This window comes from Octopus bimaculoides, chromosome 1 (assembly GCF_001194135.2).
Source record: "Octopus bimaculoides isolate UCB-OBI-ISO-001 chromosome 1, ASM119413v2, whole genome shotgun sequence".
Lineage (NCBI taxonomy): Eukaryota > Metazoa > Mollusca > Cephalopoda > Octopoda > Octopodidae > Octopus > Octopus bimaculoides.
The window spans coordinates 129419296-129435781 of NC_068981.1; the positions used below are offsets into that span (position 1 = coordinate 129419296).

Sequence of the window (16486 nt, forward strand, 5' to 3'; positions counted from 1 at the left end):
TTAGTAAATGAAGTAAAATGCATATGTTAAATGAATTCTTTTATTTCCAATATATGTTTTGAAGATTACAAGATGTACCTTCCAAAGGAATAGGTGATGCTGATAAGGATGTAATCTTCTCCTCAGGGAAATACATAGGAACCAGCTTAACCCCAAGACATTTTAACCAAATGTGATAACTGTAGTTAGAGAAGATTGCTACGTAACTTATTTGAAAAAAACCTTTGGAGGTTGGAACGTATGTATTATATATTTGTATATATATATGTATTATATATTTGTATGCAAGTAGCATTCTTTGTTTCCAATCTGCCATGAAAACATGTCCAGTTATGGAGAATATTAACTTATTTGGAAAAGGCAAGAGTTGGTGACAAGAATGGCATTGGCTGTAGAAAGACTGTCTAAAATTGCGCCCCACCCATGCAAGCATGGAAAAGTGGATATTGAAATGATATACACATATACATATATTCACACATTTATACACAAACACACACACTAGTGCATCTTGGTAATATATGTTGAATCTACACTCCTGAAAAAAATCACTAAGCAAACTGCAAGCAATCTGAAATTGAAGCAATTTCTCAGTGAAATATATTAATATATCACACTAAAACACATTTTCGTTTCAATTGTCTGTAGTACAACAAAGAATTTTCAAAGAAACCACCAGCTCTAAGATGAAGAAACTAAAAAGTGAAATCATACAGCAGCTTTTTCATAGAAGACTCCAACGAATGTATGTCATTTTTTTTTAAAGATACCATAAACTTCCCAGGTAAGCCAAGTTTCATTAATAGAGCATGATAAATTGACAAAGACTGTTTAGATATCTGTAGTACATCGTTAAACTTGGTCAACTATATTTGGATATGTTTCACTGTATACAGGTAGGTATATATATTTTGAAGCACATTAAATGCTTATAAACCTTTTTACCACATCTTTACATATCTAGAAGTTTTAGTTATTCTCTTGAATTTCATTGTATGTAACTGCTAGCCTGAAATACTTCTGCATATAAAAGGATAAGGATGAATCAATATATGATAAAAGATTCTTTTTCTTCCCTCATCTCTCCATCACTACCCCAGGTATGATCAACAGTTGGAGAATTTTCAGTTGCATCTGCAATGTCACCTCATATGTACTTTGACTGTTTAGAAAACAAGTCAGTATTAGTTACACTAACTAGTGTATGCACAAATCTTAACTAGTACAATATGTATGAATAATGCACACAGAGGATATAGTAATTAGAGAGAAAATATTACTTAGAGCTAAGCCAAAGAAGGATTACAGTGAAATAGTGAGGCTAGGTTAGAAATTTGGGTCTATATAAAACTGAAACACAAATTCTAGAGATAATGAAAATAAGAAAAGGAAACAACTAACCTGATATTTAAAAGACCCTTGGGTTGTGTGAATATATAATGTATTTTCAACTGGGCCAACCTGACGCGCTAGAAATACAACATCAAATGTTGTGTTTCCTCCAGGAGGAACCATCTGTAAGAGATAGAATAAGAATTTATTACAAATCAGATTCTACAAAGAAATAAAAGATTAATTAATTTTCATTAATTCACTCAATGATAGTTTTAATTGACAAAAACAAAGTAATAATTATGTGGTAGTGATGATAACCCAGAAAGGATACACGACTATAAAGATAGCTTTACAAGACCTAACTTTAAAATGCTAGCACAGAAATTATAGATGTTTATATATAAATACGTACAAATGTATGCCAACATTTCCAACATAAATTTAGCAAATTTGAATTATTGCTGCAAGGTTCCTACAATTAATGCTCAACTATTTAGCAGGAATGGTATTATTTTCGAAGTTGTATAGCCTGTGAAAAGTTTATTTGCATCTTGTCTCATTATACAACACAATGTAGCTTTGTTTAAATTGAGGACCTTGACACTGTAGTCATGCTTTTCAACAACAACAAACAAAAATGAAGAGACCTGATAGGAAAAACAAAAAAAAAAAAAAAATACATATATAAGTATCTTACTTTATCTTGAAAAAATGAACAGTGAAAATGTGCTGTACTGCCTGATATGGACAACAGGTGTAAACTGGTTTTTGTGTCAGCATTATGTACAGAAACCTGTTGTAGATGAGGCATACCCACAGGGCTACAAAATAGACAAAATATTTGATTTTAGTTATTTACGTAGCAAAAGTTGGTACAATTTGTAACACAAGGGAGAGAGAATAGAGCAATATGCTTTATGATACTTAGTTTGAACTGAAAAGTTTAATGGTAATTAAATTTGTTTTGTTCAGAGCATAAAGTTGGTAATGTATAAGTTGAATGTAAGAAAGTTCTAGATACACAATTTTAACAAGAGGATGTGCATGATATAGGGAGATACGTGAAAAGAGATGGGAGTGGATATTTTGAATGAAGTTGGAGTAGAATTTGAAAGTCTGGAAGAGCAAATGTAGTAAGAGAAGAAACAAATTTACTACATTATTGGATAAATTACTGAAGGTTGACAATGAGAAAAGAACTGAAGTTGACAGATTACAAAAGATGTACTATCCAGATATTTGCGTATCAATCCCTATTAAAATGTATCTAGGCTGCCCTATAAATTCATTAGATAGCAGAAACTGACATTTTTGGCCCTGAAAGATGCCTAACGTTTTAGCATTTAAACCAGCCATATCTGGCCCATTGGCCTCTCTCACCTTCCCTACAATGTCATTCTAAAAATATAAAATCACATTAAAATCTCAAAGCTATGATCTAATGCATGATCAATTCAAAACAATGTGAATAAATAAGCATTAATTTTGACAATAATCTGAATGCTAAAGGACTAAACTCCTGTAGTTACAATTACGACAAACTATAGCACATGATGAATCAACTCTAGATTTTCTTACTACATATTTTTTTCTACCCTGTCCCGCTCTTCTAAACAATCACATTGGTCATACTTCTCTCACCCAAATAAAAACATTTCTTTTTCTCAAAATTTCCATTTCTTGAGATGTCATTGGAAACTATCACATCCAATCTATCACTGAACTTTTTCATAATTTATGTGAAATAACTTGGCAAGACTTCTGCTCATCCCCACCCCAAAAACCACTCTTCTTAAAAAATTTTGTTTTTGGACACAAACCGGCATTTTTAAATTACGACCACCCCCTCCCCGCCATTTTTTACTTTTTTCAGAAATCTTTTTTTTTCAAAATATGTGGAAAAATACAGAGATGAGATTATGATTCTGAAAAATAATTTCCAAAAATTTTTGTTAAATTTTTTTAGAATTTTTTTTTCTTCTAAATTTGCGGAAAAATACAGACAAAAATTTCAAAATATTTCTGTAGTTACGGTCAGAGTTAGTGTTGGGGGGAAAAAAAAAAATCAAAATTGAAGAATTTGGGGTGGGGGAATAATTTAGCAATGCCAATTTTTGGCAATTTTCTGGAACCTCTGTGTCCGAAAATGGGGTTTTTGGCAAAAAATTTTTTTTAAATAAACAAATTTGGGAGAAAATGGGGGCACGGAAGTCTTTCCAATAACTTAAATATTTGACTTCAAATTTCTCAATACTCACTGTTCACCAAAATCTAACATTGTTGGATCAAGCCGAACCCCATTTGGTAAATTATTTTCTTCATGAAAGCTGAAAGAAAAAAATTGTAAATATGAATAATGTGAAAATTACTACAACTCTAACTCAACAATTGTAAGAAATAACATGCTAAACTTACTTTAATTCTGAATAACTTTCACCTGGTTTTATCTGAAATAGAATAGAAAATTGATAATTATAAAAGTTCTCTGAATATCAAATGTAGGAACAAGACAGTGTTAACAGAAAAGTAGACAATAATATTCCAAACAGAAAAAATTAAATTACATGCCAGCTTTGCTTAAATATCACTTTTCAGTTTGTAAAAATCATCCTTATTTCAATGCTGAAACATAGTACACAGCTACTACTATTGTGCAATTCTAAAGATGTGCTCAAGTACAAGAAAAGGGTAATCATTTCAGCCATACTGAATCAGTAAATACAAGCAAATATTAGGAAATTGTAGTCCAATGAAATTTCTAAAAGATAGTTGAAATAGATAGGTTTGTCAAGTAAAGGGCTGAACATCTGTCTTAGTACTGAAGGGTTTTCTTGAATTTAATATAGTCCATTCTTAAACATATACTTCTAAAAAAGAACCGTAGCAATGTGAGCCTGTTTCCAAGAATACTTAAGAAGGGGACTTAAAACCAATTTTAGAAATAATGATCTTGGAATAGTTTAAGGATTGTATATTATATGAAACAAAAAGTAATGTTAATCAGATAGACAGATATTAAGCTTTATATTTATACTACAGTTTGAAGTCTGTACTTAAGGAAATTTGCTTTGACTTGGACAACACAAAATTCCAGTTACTACAACTGAAAATTTAACTTTCTAACATTTTAAAGATCTACTCTCCAAACTCAACCAGTCACCAATAGATGTTCAACCACCCTGCATTCTGTACCTAAATATTCCCTTCTAATAAATCATTGGTCTCGTGATCTCAACATTTTCTAGTTACATTCCATATATGATGGTCAACTCATTCAGAAGCTGAAACTTTCATAACTTACATCTGGTAGACAAGTGACTGCCAGAGCTGTCCCTTTTTTTTGTGTGCAAATTTAGCTTTTGAGATATCCAATTAGAAATATAAAAATACCATAAATCCTCGAGTATAATCCGCACATTTTCCCCCAAATTTAAAGGTAAAAATTTCTAGTGCATACTATATACGAGGTTAAAAATGAAAAATATTTTCTAAGCAAAATTTTTTAAGTGATAAATATGTAAAAGCAATTTACTTAATATTTATTTTTCACTGTTATTTCTTTATTTTCTGCAAACAAAGTGCACAAAAAGCTACATGTTTGCATTATGTTATATATACAATAATAATAAAGGACGTTACTGTATATACGTTTACAAACCAAGGACGTTATATAGACCTTCTTCACTCAAGTTAGAGAATGGGTGCATATTATACACAAGGTTTAGGTTTTTCAGAGGTACAGCCCCCTAAAAATCCCCTGCGTATTATACTCAAGGGTGGACTATACTCGAGGATTTACAGTCTAAATTTACTACAATTTGAACCAGAGCATAATAGCCATAAGACAATATCTGATGATTCACACTAGTTAATTACTTGGAATTTCAATTCTATACAAGCTATTAAATGAGACCACTAATCCTAATAGTCACTATCATTAGCAGAGAACACTGTTCACAAGTGAGCCGCTTCCTTACTAAATTCTTTCATTTATCTGTCCCAATGTGCAACCTATTGCCAAACAAGGCACTCTTGACTGTTAACCAATCTTAATCACCTCCAAGATTATGACAGATCTTATTTCAGCAATCACTTGTTAAGGTTTCTCAGAGATAGATTTATTGAAGAACTCTTTTACAGGTCAACACAGAGGTCTCTTGTTGGTGTAAATTTCAAGAGACCTTCAGTCAAATATAGCATAAAAACATTTTAGCAATGTAGCACACTTACTGTTTGTACTCAACATTAATAATTTGTATTCCTTTGACAGGTGTTGATTCAGCTCTTTTTAGTCATTACAAGTTAATTTTTGTAGCATATCCAGTAGTTAGCTGAGTCTTGCTTCTTGACATTAATATTGTCATAGACCCCACTAACTACATATTCTTAAAGTAATATCACACAATACCTTAGGCCTCTCTTTCCAAAAGCCTCTTTCACATAGAACCTCTCTTTAGGTCTGCACATTCTTCATGAACAGAGACTCCTTAAACATACTTGCAAAGATGATTCAACTGAATGTACACTAGAATAAAAAAAAGGTTAAAAATGCCTACAACACTATACCCCTTATATTCATATCTAGAACAGTCACCATATTTAATGCCTAATAATCTGATAATTTATTCCAAAATTGATCTTTAGTATTTTAGATGGTGCACCATTATATTGCATTTTGAACTGAATCCAGTCATTAAACTGATGAACTTTCACAAAACCTACAACTACTGACATTCTAATCAAATTATGGCTCTTTTAGTTGTTTTTCCTTAGAAGGGGAAGGGGAGTGCCATGACTGGAGAGCTTAGCAGGAGGAATAAACCAACAACCGAGCAGATTCTGGTGAAAGCACCCAAAGTGGTGGTGTTAGATTGAGTAATGGGTTAAGGCTCCTGTTGAAAAATAGATATGGTCCACTGACAGATTTCCAGAGTTTAGTTACCCAATTTGACTTATAGACTTGTTGACCAGAGGCTACAATAGAAAACACTTGTCCAAGATGCCGCACAGTAGAATTGAAACTGGAACATGATTGCAGAGCAAATTTTACAATGATGTCCTCACTTTCTGTACTGTCAGTCATCTCCTACTCTCCCCAACCTTTCAATCATCCCTCCACCCTTATCCACTATTCACCCTATCCAATCTCTAGACATCACCTACTCCTTCCAACTCATATTTATCATTAACCACCTTTTAATCCTTGTTCTTCCTTCATTGTACCCTCCACTTCACTCTTACCCCATCTCTACCCATCCTTCAGTCACTTCATACACTTTTGCAACTTCTACTTGCCCACACTTGTTCCCTTCTTGTACTTTGAGGGTTCACCCTAACACTTCATCACTACCATTTTGCTCTCCAGCACCACACTGTTCTATAATGCAAATAGGCATGTAGTTAACTGCAGGAAGAAACCTGTTCCAGCCCTTTCTTTCATTTGACTCCTAGTATAAGACTGTCTCCCTTTTTGTGGTATCCCTAATCAGTTGAAAGAAATTATTTTTCTTGTGAGCTATGTAGCAATCTTAATAGCATTAGTACCTAAAGACAGAAAAGCGCCCAGTACACCCTGTAAAGTGGTTAGCATTAGGAAGGTCATCCAGCCATAGAAACCATGCCAAAGCAGACATTAGAGCATGATGCAGTCCTCAGGCCAGTCAGATCCTGTCAGACTGTCCAACATATGGAAGAATAAAGGATGAATGTTAAAAGATGATAATGGTGATGTTTGTGCCATGTGCTACTTCAACAGCCCTTAAAATTACTGATTATATTGCTGATAATGAGCTGGAAATGAATCTTGTTATTGGAAAAAGGTACAAGCTCTTTACATTTCTTCCAGACACTATTCTTTAGGAAACGAAGTTGCCTAATACACACAAAGAGAGAGTGGAGGAGAGAGAAAGAGCTTGCTCGTTGCTATCTTAGCCTTGGCATTAGTCTATAATATAGACCGTAACTTTTTATTACAATATAACCCAATAATGTCATGAACAGCTTCACAAATAATCATCTATACCTATTTTTATTAACCATTGGACCATACAAGATTATCTAGTGTTTTTTCTGAATAATTGAACAGAATAATCATTTGTTTTAACCCATTACCTACCAGTGATCTTATATGAGATCACTTAAAAATTACAAATATCTGTCAATATTTACACATATCTAACCTTTTTGCTATATCTACTAGGTATATTTCTCTGATATTCAAATGAGGTTTGCTAATTTTCCATCCAATATCTCGCTTATTTCTATTTAAAATGTTATTTTGATCATTCCAGCAGGTTTCTAAGGTTGTTTTATGCTAAAAATCAAAGTTTCATTAAAAAATTCCAGTTAATAGAATTATGGGAGGTAATAGGTTAATGAAGTATTTTTCCTGTAGCAGCTTCACCATAGAAAACATTTGTGGCCATAAACTGAATTCAAAACATTGCAAACCACATGACTAATGTTCAACTCTAGATTTACTTAAAAAATATAATCTGGCTTTATGGCTCAACCTATTTAATGTTATCCTTCATGCTTATCTATCCCTCTGGTGAATTGTGAGTCTTAACCCTTCAGCATTCAGATTACTCTAATATAATGCTTATTTATTCATATAGTTTTGAATTCATTATGCATTAACTCATAGCTTTGAGATTTTGATGAAGTGGTTGTTTATTGAAAGAATGACATTGAAAGGTAGGTCTGAGAGATAAGGTCTAGACAGTTTGAACATAAAATAGGTAGAATATTTGGACCAGATAATGGCAAGTTTAAATGCCAATTTACTAATTCAAAAATTGTCTCATCTTTTCCATATGTGTGTCTATAATGAAGAGATTGTACTTTAGAAAGTGGTCAATTTCATCTGTGTGTGTTAATATAGCCTTAGATTCTGTAATGTATAATAGCATCACATATCTTGCTATTATAAAATGTAACCATTTTCACTAAAGAATATACCAACTTTTATGTTTAATAAGTTTTACCACTGCATCATGAAATCAAAGTAGACCAAGTCAAAAGGGGGTTGGCTTACAGATCAGAAAATCCGTACCCATTGCTTTTGTGCTGTGTATAGCACCAAGACACTTATCTTTTGCTGGTGTAAGTAGAACTTTATATTGAAACATCTAGAATATTTAGCATTTTTTGGGAATTGTGATAAGTTCAAATCATACTAGTCACAGCTAAACAGCTGGGTGGGTTCGCATGAAAAATAGCACACATGTGGAAACAGGTGCATAGATTGGAATGCGGTTTGTATTTTTTTCCTAGCCCCCATACTTACTGAGAAAATCAATTAAAACTTTTTCTAATGGAATTCCCGTGTTTGCTCCACCATATACCATTTCGCTTAGCAACAAGGGGAGTACAGGATGACAATCAGCCAAAACTTTTGCTATGCTGTCTCTTCTTTCCTCTCTCTGTGGGGTTAATAATCTTAATCTTTAGTTACAGTTTCTCCTTCAAAAAGGTAGAATTGTCGGATTAAGACAGTAGGGTGTTTTGAGGGAGATTTGGCTGCTATTCCCACCAGGTCTAGCTACCATGTAGAGGTTGGAATTTAATTTTCATTCACATATTTGCATTTCAAAAATTTAACAATCTTTTCTATAAATCAATTATCATAAAAATTTTATATGATGACATTTTCTATGTATGTGTGTGTACCTTAAAAGACGTCAATCATCACGACACACGCCTTCACTCACTCACTATCTCTCTTTCTCACCCTCTTTCTCTCACATGTGCAAGCATGCGCGTATGCATGCACACACACAAACACGTCCATTTCATATATCTTCTGTCAATTTCTGCTCTCTGCAAATAAAATTTTTACAGATATAACTGCTTACAAAAATAGGGATTAATGTATAATTTCTTTCTATGTTCATAATCAAATCAATGTTTTAATGGTTAGACAGAAGTCCAATAGAATAGCTCTCAGAAACAGACTACGTACAAATTCATTCTTCACAACTCCTGAAGTTGTTTTCTCCTGGTGGGGTCAGGAAATTTTCATACAGCTGGAGGCTCTAATCAAAACAGGGGACCCAAAATGATAAGGTTGAGAAACGCTGTTATAGATTATGTCTAACTGAAAACGATCACAGCCATATCATCCAAACAGACCGGGTGAAACTGGGCTTAGCTGCTAGACTTGTATATACATGAAGATTCCATAACTTAATGTATCCTCCTATAACAGTTTTTTGGGGGGCACACATTTCTGGGTTGAAAATGACTGCTCTTTGTGTGTATGTGCATCAATAGTATCAGTGTTAGTTCGTGATCAATTTGTTTCACTTATTTATATGACATGGATAGATTTAATATTAAATATATTGATTTTGTTATTTCTCTCAAAGAGGAGGAATGTACAGTTAGCTGAATCTAATTCAAACTGCATTAGGTTCTATACTATATTCCCTTAGTTGAGGTGAGGAAAAAAAAAAAAGAAATCAAAGCAAGTAGAATTTGAATTCAGAAACAGGTGATGCCAAACTAGATATTACACAGTGGTATAATGAATTTTTTGAGTACTGCAGGAAACATTACTAAATAGTATGAATGTAAATATAACAAAATATATTTTCAGGAATGTTTTAAGCCACTCCTACCTATAAAGTGCAAAGTAAGAGATCTGAGTATGTACTACAATATGAGGATTAGAGATGTGAGGTAGTCTGGATTGCAAAGTAGTATACAGAGAGAATCAAGATACCATTGGTGAAGAGTGTGTATGGAACAATAGCAGTGCACTTGCTCTCCTTGGTACCAAAAAGAAAGACTGTTGAAAGGAAATGCATAGAAGGGATTGGGTCCACCCCAAGTAGATCCAACAGAATGACAAGCCAGTTAAATTGACAGCTCTACAGTCAAAAGTGGGATTAAAGACATGGCAGCAGGACCATCAGAGAGATGCTGAAAATGTTTGACACAACAAGTCAAGTGCTAATCATTTGCACAGTCATCTGGGCTGTACAAGAAGTTGTCATATCCAATAAATGTCGTGATATCAGCATTAACTGCAACAAGAGTAAAATAGATGCACTAGAGAGGCAACTATGAAGGCATCAAATAGATGAACTTGGTTACAAAAGTTACTGCACAATTGATTAGGTAGATATTTAAGGCTGAGTGAGTAGTTTTGATTTAAGCTTGGATGGAGTGCCACTAATACCTTCTTCCTAGTGAGTATTTAGCTAAGAATAAGCTACTCTACCTAACATTTATTGACCTAGAAAAGACTTTGACAGGGTTCTACACTCTGCTAAAGCTTGTTGATCACTAAAAGAACTGGAAACAAATGAATGGCTCATGAGAGCCATGCAAACAAAGCATGTAGTACCATCAGTAAAGTGAGAGTTATCAAGAAGTTTGGTGAGAGATTTAGAGTGTAGGCTGGTGTATATCATGGTTAGTGCTGTCTCTTCCTGCTAATTATAGTCTTCTGCGTCATAACAGAGAAGTTTAAGACTGGCTGCCAATGAGAACTTGTGTATGTCGAAGTTCTTACAGCTGAATCAGTCAACTATTTAAAAAGAAAATTCCAAACTTGTAAGCAACAAATAAATTAAAAGGACTTAAAGTAAACCTAGTAAAGACTAAGATTTTAGTTAACAAGAAAGAAGACAAGATTCCACTGCCATGAAGAAAGTAGAAATGTTTGATATGAAGTAAAGGAATAGTTAGGATTCTATGATGTAGCTTGTGTAAACTATGAATGTTTAAGTGTAATGCAATCACTGGCAGTCTGATAGAGAAGTTAGATGCCATATATGGCAGATGTACAAGGGTAGATAGCCATAAGAATAGGCATAAAATAAATTGCTGCAAAATCTCAAAAGGCTCCCTAGAAGTTTGGTTAGCCGTTCTGTTGGTCAGTGGAATTCCAGAGACAATAACTAAACCACCTCTGTTGTGTCTGGGTTGTTTCCAGAAGCAAGTGCCTAGGCTCAAGTATACTTACTGCCTCACTATTCATGGATATGCTACAAAAACACAAGTCAATACTTTTGCAGCATTCACGGAGAAGCAGGGGATGTCAAATACCAGTTAAGTATAACCATACATATTTGCCTTGGGGTCCTTCCCTCTGGATTTTCTGTAGGAGCTTACTCTCTTAGCCCTTTTTTTAAATGCTCGATAAATTACCCTACAAGGTAGTAGGGTTTCATCATCATTGTGGGAATGGTTTGAGCAGAGCCAGTCTCACTCTCTTGTCCTTCAAACTTGTATTGGTCTGGTGCAATAAGTTCTATGAGCCCAGGAGTCACCAAGATGTAAGATTTGTAGGGAGTTATCTTCTTCCAGAGGTAGTTCTGTGACAAGCTAATTAACCCATGGCTGGGATTCTGACCAGTGCTACCACTCTAGGTCAGAGTAGACCTGGGAACAATAGTGGCTAAAAGGTGGTTCCACACTTCCCAAAACCCTGAAACTCCTAAACCAGGGCCCCACTACTGGATGCAGTTAAAAATCAAACCTAGACATAGTTAAACATTTGCAACTTTAAGTGACCTAATTAGCAGTGGAATGTGTTCCAAAAGTGTAGTTGCTGGAGTGAGACTGGCAATGGGAAATATTCAGGGAATTATTACTCCTGCTCATAACAAATGGATTGAGCATGTTCCATTGAATAATATGGTAACATTAGTGTGCATGAATGACAACGTAAAAGTGAGCTGGGACCCAAACTGGATGTAAGGGGAATCAGATTTAGGATGCAAGAAAGAAAACTATGCAATAACAAGCATATGAAGGACCTCAATTGGATAAAGAGATGCTGCACATGCCAAGTGGATGGAACTAGTGGAAGAGAGAGACCAAGGAAGACAGGATGAAAAGATCACAAGAAGTTGAAACTTGCAAAACAGATGACAAAGAACTATAACATTGAGCAAAATGCTGTATTGGAAAGGACCCTCCCAAGTCAAGCAAACACAAAATATGATGATGGGAGTGACGGAGATTGGGATGCATACCTATTATGTCCATAATGTTCATATTAAATTTCCATCTCAATCCTTTTCTCATTTATCACAGAACTTCTTTACTATCATATTGCACTGAATCTGTGCCATACACCGTTTCTCATTGCCAGTGCCCCTGGACTGGCTCTTGTGCGGGTAGCACATAAAATACACAATTCTGAGCGTGGCTGTTGCCAGTACCGCCTGACTGGCCTTCGTGCGGGTGACACATAAAAGCACCCACTACACTCTGAGTGGTTGGCGTTAGGAAGGGCATCCAGCTGTAGAAACTCTGCCAAATCAGATTGGAGCCTGGTGTTGCCATCCGGTTTCACCAGTCCTCAGTCAAATCATCCAACCCATGCTAGCATGGAAGGTGGACGTTAAACGATGATGATTGCTACCCACCAATCTTTCCCATTGTTTCCACTAGTATTCATTCCTGACAACTATCACTCCCTCTTCTATTACTATTTCTTACATTATGCTGCTCAAGCTGTTTCTTTTTGATATTCTTCCCAACAACCATTATGCAGTTATCACTGTCCCCCGTTCTATTACTCTTCTACCTCACTTTTACTCCTATTCTGATTCCCTTCTGATACTCTATCATCTCACTTTACAGTTCTGTGGAAAAGAAGAATGAATGAAGACAACCTCTCTGGTGCTGATGAACAACTTCCATGATAAAAGTATACTTTTGTAAAGAGGTTGTCAATAGGAAGAATATCAAGTCATAGAAGCCTTGCCAAAAATGGAACTTGCAAGCAAGATATAGTTCCTGGTAAGTCTAAGAAATCAGTAGCTCCAAATAACCTGAATTTTGATGACCCATCCCATCCATGCCAGCATGGAAAAGTGGGCTATGACAAAAATGATGATAAACCAAATATTAAATATCAACTTAATTACAATGGCATGATAAAAATTTAAAAAATGTTGAATGTCTATCGTATAACTGGGCACCCTGGACACTCTGAAGTTTTTTTTTCCCACCTGACTGGCCTTCGTGCTGGTGGCACGTAAAAGCACCCACTACACTCTCGGAGTGGTTGGCGTGAGGAAGGGCATCCAGCTGTAGAAACTGCCAAATCAGATTGGAGCCTGGTGTAGCCATCTGGTTTCACCAGTCCTCAGTCAAGTCGTCCAACCCATGCTAGCATGGAAAGCGGACGTTAAACGACGATAATGATGATGATGATTACATGCTGAATTTTATAAAATCAATGTACAAACAGTCCAAAACAATTTTACTTCAAATAACAATAACTCTCAGGAGCTGTAGTTCTAAGTTGCAGTTCACTAGAAATAGTGTTCATATCTAATTTATCAAGCTGCTTTGTAGAACTTAACCATTCATAGCTGACTGACTAAATGTAACACAGTCACTGATTTATCACTACTAACATAGGAATTTATATTAATAAAATTACAAGTGTCAACATGAAATAATGAGATGAAAGTACACTTTGTTGTAAGCGAAATAAAAAACTAAGAAAACTAAGCTTTATGCCTTTCTTTTTAATATTGTTTCTATGCAACATAGTCATCTTGTATCATCTCTTTGTTAGCCCCCAGTGAGCAATAAAAAATCGAACGACTTGGAAGTTCATATTTAGTAGGTATTTCTAGTTTAGAAGGGAGTTTGATCAATGAAGTAGTTCTTAAAACGAAAAACTATACGTAATAGAGAGAAACAGATAAAAGAGAGTAAAAGAAAATAAAAGTGACAAAATAAGGTAAATATATTAGGTACAGTAAACAAGCCTTTGAACACGTGGATCAGAGTTGGTTATAATTATATAAAGAGATTGATTGAAAACACTTCACAATGGGTCAAGGTTTGACACTGATAATGATGAGGACTTCAAGATGAGGTAGTAAGATTAAAAATGACAAATATACTGTGCACATTAGATAATTTTATAAACTAAAGCAAATATAGGTAGCTTTTCTAGCGTTAATATGAGCCAGGCAAACTGTAGCCAAAGATTATATTCAATTTATATAGAAAATAGGATGCGAATGTTTTAAATATCCTGTTTTAATTACCCACCACAAAATGTGTTGGATAAAAATGGCTCAAACTCAAGGTTACTCAGCTCTCATCAATTAAGTCGAAAGAAAGACCATTGTGTTTATACTGTGGGTTGTACTGAGAATATATAGTTCTATATTTAAAATACTTCTTAATACCCTACATGATCGTAAAAAATCGTTTTCGTTCATTTGAATTATTTTAGCTTCTATATGAAAATTATTCTAGTAAATAAATATTTAGTTTAATGATCACTTTCATTATTACGATTGGCTAATTGTTGGACCAAATGAAAGTTGCTTAACTTTCTGTGATCCGACTTACCAAGTTTTATTTAAGGGAATAATTTTAAAAAATCAGTTGATATTACACATATATATAAAAGACTGTAAACTCATGTGTGGTGTGTGTGTGCGCGCGCGCGGGCCCTAGGAATGAGGCAGAAAGTTCAGAGGTAATTTTTCAATGAAAACGAAATAGTGAGGGAATCGAATTTTGCACATCAAAAATTCGACAAGTTTAATCTTTTACACGCAAGATCTGTTTATGATAAGCGTCATTACACACACAATAGTCTAGATTGTGAAAATAATAGCTAACAGTAGATGATTATCAAACTGAAGGTGTGCACAGTACTTAGGACATTAATTTAAATTGATTTCAATTAAATGCTGTAATGAGAAAAAAGGAGAAATAATAGATGTCCTTGAGGATAATATGAAAAATAACCACGCTTCCAAAGACTAGCAAAATAAAGATGTAAAATAAAAGACAATATTGACGATGATATAGGTGTTTATGCCCAAAGTAATATTTGTTATAAAAATAATACTAAGAATAAAATCCCCTCAGATAACGAAAGCTATTTTGGCTCCAAATCCACTTGTTATATTTTCCTAATTGTCCATCTGTCTACATATTAAGACAATTTGAAGGCTGGAAATAAAAGTAATGACAGGGTTGCTTGATGGAATGCGAGAAATGATAATTGATCAAGTGTGTTATAACGTAGTAATATATCTAAGCGAATCCTTCCTGTATAACAGTGCTGATATATAAATCACTAAAGGAGAGAATGAAGCTTGAAGCACTGACGACGACGTATGGACGGATAATATACAGCGTGATGTATTAAACAGGAGATTTACAATGGGTCATCAACAGACGGGCGCGCGTATATACACATATAAAGGATAAACATACTTACTTCTAATGGTAAATGGTGTAAGTCTCCAACTATATATGTAAGATGTTTGTCAGTTTGAATAAAAGCTGTGGAGAAGCGATAATAAAAATAAAAATACAGTTACATGAAGATAACATAAAAATAACAACAATCACAATTATTAATGTAATTTTATTAAAGTGTCATCCGTTCATTAAGAACTAAACAGTAAATATCAGTCTTGCTGGTAAACAAGCCATATAGTAGTTCTATAGCCTCCATACACGTTAGCATACAATGAACACAAACACATACGTATATAGAGAACAATTACAAAGATAGGGGACCATTTTTTTCTTTTGTTTACCGGAAATTATATCAAATATGTATTCAGATGGAGGATTTTGCTTTTAATTATCATTAATGTAATGTTGTTATGGATAATACAGTAGCGAATTTAAGGAACTAAGCCAGTCGACTCAATACAATTTCCGTGAGGGAGAGTGTTTCTTTATAACAAACACATGTAAATGCCTAAAGCAATAAAAATATGTAAATCATATGTAAATACGACGAAATGGGTATCAAAATTTATTGTTCGTCTGTACATACACAAAAGCACGTTATAAACGACATGAAGTCGAAAAGAAATAAAACCTATTTTAGACTGGTAAGTGAACAAGAGAAATTATAGTAAACAGGATATGTTTAAAAGTGGATAGTTTGGTAGTGCAGTGAAAGAAATTAGAGAAAATAAGCAGTTAGAAATAACGTACTATTGCAAAAATAGTCGACAGAAAACAGCTGAGGAAAACAGTAATGGGTATTTTCGTTACAAAAACATACAAACAGACCTATAATCAAATATATTCTCTATTTTATATATATATATATATATATATATATATATATATGATGAAAAATACCATAAACTTGGGCCAAAAAAAAGGCAAACACTCCGGCAGGAGATAG

General features: G+C 34.1%; 1 protein-coding gene across 1 annotated transcript in view; it reads right to left on the bottom strand.

Moving 5' to 3' along the window:
- Positions 1–16486, bottom strand: part of LOC106878053 (transmembrane protein 131) — a 63486-nt gene that overhangs the window by 45642 nt on the left and 1358 nt on the right. Inside the window, exons 2-6 of the mRNA XM_052970436.1 lie at positions 15557–15621; positions 3751–3782; positions 3594–3662; positions 2033–2156; positions 1402–1515 (exon numbers count right to left, since the gene is read on the bottom strand). Coding sequence (XP_052826396.1) covers positions 1402–1515; positions 2033–2156; positions 3594–3662; positions 3751–3782; positions 15557–15621 — 404 coding nt within the window. The remainder of the gene's footprint in view (positions 1–1401; positions 1516–2032; positions 2157–3593; positions 3663–3750; positions 3783–15556; positions 15622–16486) is intronic.